The 3143-nt window shown below is 34.9% G+C and overlaps 1 protein-coding gene across 1 annotated transcript; it reads left to right on the forward strand.

Moving 5' to 3' along the window:
- The first annotated feature begins 954 nt into the window (after positions 1-954).
- On the forward strand, positions 955-2732 carry LOC120070889 (RING-H2 finger protein ATL13). Its single transcript, XM_039022787.1, has one exon. The coding sequence runs from the start codon at positions 1285-1287 to the stop codon at positions 2653-2655; it is 1371 nt and encodes a 456-aa protein (XP_038878715.1). The 5' UTR covers positions 955-1284; the 3' UTR covers positions 2656-2732.
- Positions 2733-3143: the final 411 nt, after the last annotated feature.

Consider the following 3143-nt stretch of genomic DNA (forward strand, 5'->3'; position numbering starts at 1 on the left):
TTAGTGATGTTATCAGTGAAAGAAACTATCATTGATAACCACAATATGAGTGATGTTAGTGATATCGGTGATAAAACTTAAGTGATATCTATATATCGAATTTCTTTTAAAGGTGATAACCAGTAATAGAAATCTATCATTAATAGCCTTAAGTATTAATATTTCAAGATTGATTTTAATTGATAAAAGTCTATCAGTGATAATGATTGATAGTTGCTATCAGTGATAGTCATGATAAAAGATTATCAATGATAACTATTATGATAATCAAAGTTGTTGGTCTTTTTTCAAAGTTGATCACTATTTATAAATCTATCATTGATGAAAGTAGTAATATTTCAATGTTGATTCCAATTGATGAAAGTGAATCAATGATAGCTAATAATAATTGATAGCAAATTAAAAGTTAATATTTCAAGATTGTATTAATTTTTCTAAAATTGAAAGTTATCACTGATAGCAACTATCATCGATAGCAATTGATAGAAGCTATCAACAATAACAGTTGATAGAACCTATCAGTGGTTATCACTGATAACTGCTATCAGTGATAGCTTTTAATTTGAGAAAACCGGGAAGAAGCGAAAAAAATGGTGGCTAAGCATGAGTTTTTTAGTTTTTTACCATTTTTTGATCTATATATGCAATTATTTTATACTTGTACTACATATTCTATTATTTTAGGTTTAAATTCTATTTATACAACTAACCCAAAATTTTATTGGAAAAGAGAACTATTTCAACTAGTTCTAAAAAAAAATCTATTAATTGTGAAAGATAAATACTTTTTAAAGATTACTTCTGACCATTTCTCCCAAGTTATCGATTAGGTTTGAAGTAAATTTTGAGAGAGGACCACTGGAATAAATGTATAGAATAATGTTTCCATTTGCAGGCAGAGTAGTATAGTTGCTCCAATTGAATTACAAATCGATAAAAGAAGTAGTGTCTGTTATAAGGAAAAGAAAATCAAAATCTGAATATTTTACTTGTAATTGAAATCATTGCAATAATTGCGCTTTTGTATTGTATCACAGAAACAGGCTGCAAACTGACAGTCAAACCTTTTAGCCACTGATCTGAGATCTAATCTTTTTCTCATTAACTCTTTTAAGCAATTTTATTAGCCCTCCTCATCTCTCCATCTGTCCCATTTATTTCATTTTCCTTCCCTCTCAAAACCCAACTCCCCATTTGACTTGCAGAAGGCTTTAGGCTATGAAACTTCACCAGTTGAGTTGAGCTGGAGCTGACTCAAATCGAGTTGGGTTTTTCTCCATTAACATGGGTTCACTGCTTCTGCAAGTAAATGGAAGATTCTTCCCTTCACCACCACAGTTTCAGCCTTATTTTCTTGCTGCACAGCCTCCTCCTCTAGCTCAATCCAGCGGATTCAACTTGGAAAACAAGGTGAGTCCAAGTGTACTTCTCATCATAATCATTCTAGCTATTGTCTTCTTTGTCTCTGGTTTGCTTCATCTTCTTGTTAGATTCCTATGGACTCCCCCATTACATAGAGACCCTGAGAATTCAGACAATGTCACTGCCTTTCAAGGCCAATTACAGCAGCTCTTTCATCTTCATGATTCTGGGGTTGACCAATCCTTTATTGATACCCTTCCTGTTTTCCATTACAAAGCCATTATTGGATCCAAATCCCCATTTGACTGCGCTGTTTGTCTCTCTGAGTTTGAGCCAGAGGATAAACTCAGACTATTGCCAAAATGTAGCCATGCTTTTCATACAGAATGTATTGATACATGGCTTTTGTCTCACTCAACTTGCCCTTTGTGTAGATCTAGTTTATTACCTGATCATTTCTCCCCACATACTACTTGTGGACCAATTGTTCTTGTTCTTGAATCTGGGAGCGAGAGTTCTAGAGATATGGTATCAGACAGAGAGGGTACAAATCAGATTTCAGTGTCAAATTCGCATATGGGTCTTGGTGGAAATGGGGTATTTGAAGCTGGGTCGAGTGAGATTGAGAAATTAGAGGATTCAAACGCAACTGTAGTGACTGTGAAGCTTGGAAAATACAAAAATGTTGATGCAGGGGAAGGTGGAAGTAGCGAGAACAAGAATGTGGATTCTCGTAGGTGTTTTTCAATGGGGTCTTTTGAATATGTAATGGACGAGAATTCTTCACTGAAAGTCGCCATTAGAAGCACCCCAGTGAAGAAGCAACCAAGCAGGAAGCCAGCTCTGCCATTGACGCCTGGTTACAGAGCAGCCATGTCCGAATACGACTGTGAATCCAGAAGAGAGTTCAAACTCACTGGAATTGAACCTCTTCAGGAAATGAAAACGGGTGAGAATGCTAATAGCAATAACAACAAAATAGAAAGTCTCTCTGTATCAAAGATTTGGCTGAGAGGGAAAAATCCGAGAGAAGATTCGTCAAGAAGGGCAGTTTCGTTTCGATTTCCCCTGCAAAGGGATCGAGGTGTTTCAGAGATGGAGGTTAGCAGATGGGAAAATGAAGTTCAAGATGAAATGGAATTCGATGAAGAAAATCAGAGCCGTAACAGTTTGGAATCTCAATTAAATCAATCTTTCGCAAAGAGGACGTTACAATGGCTCATGGGAACAAGATTAAACAAGGTTACTCACTTTGAATCATCATCACCTTCATCCTCTGTTTCAAATATCTAATTGTTCTCTGTTTAAATATTTTGATCTATTATGTAGAATATAGATAATAGAAAATAGAAATAATCGATTAAAGAAAAGAAGTGTAAGCAAGAAAATTTTTCGTTAAAATTTAGTTGTTGTTATTGAAGTGGTTTAGATTGGGAATTGGGATGCATGAACAGAGGAAGGATGAATGAAATTGACGGGACAATAAAGGCAATAAATACGAAATGGGAATTTAAATTCAAAATGAATTGGAAGGGGAAGAAATGTCGACGACTTATGGGGGCAACAGGCTGTAATAATGGTTACAAATTTTGATTTTCATTTATTGGTTTTGGGGCTCTAAAACAATAATGACTGATATTAATACGGTCACGGCAGAGGCGCCGTAAAGGAAGCCACTGTCAGTTGGAATTTTTGTTATTTATAGGTTACATTTATCAAGTTGCCTAAATTTAAATTTAAATTTAACTCAATTTCTCTAAGTTGAAAAACCTTCTTATTAC

This window comes from Benincasa hispida, chromosome 2, assembly GCF_009727055.1.
Source record: "Benincasa hispida cultivar B227 chromosome 2, ASM972705v1, whole genome shotgun sequence".
Classification (NCBI taxonomy): Eukaryota; Viridiplantae; Streptophyta; class Magnoliopsida; order Cucurbitales; family Cucurbitaceae; genus Benincasa; species Benincasa hispida.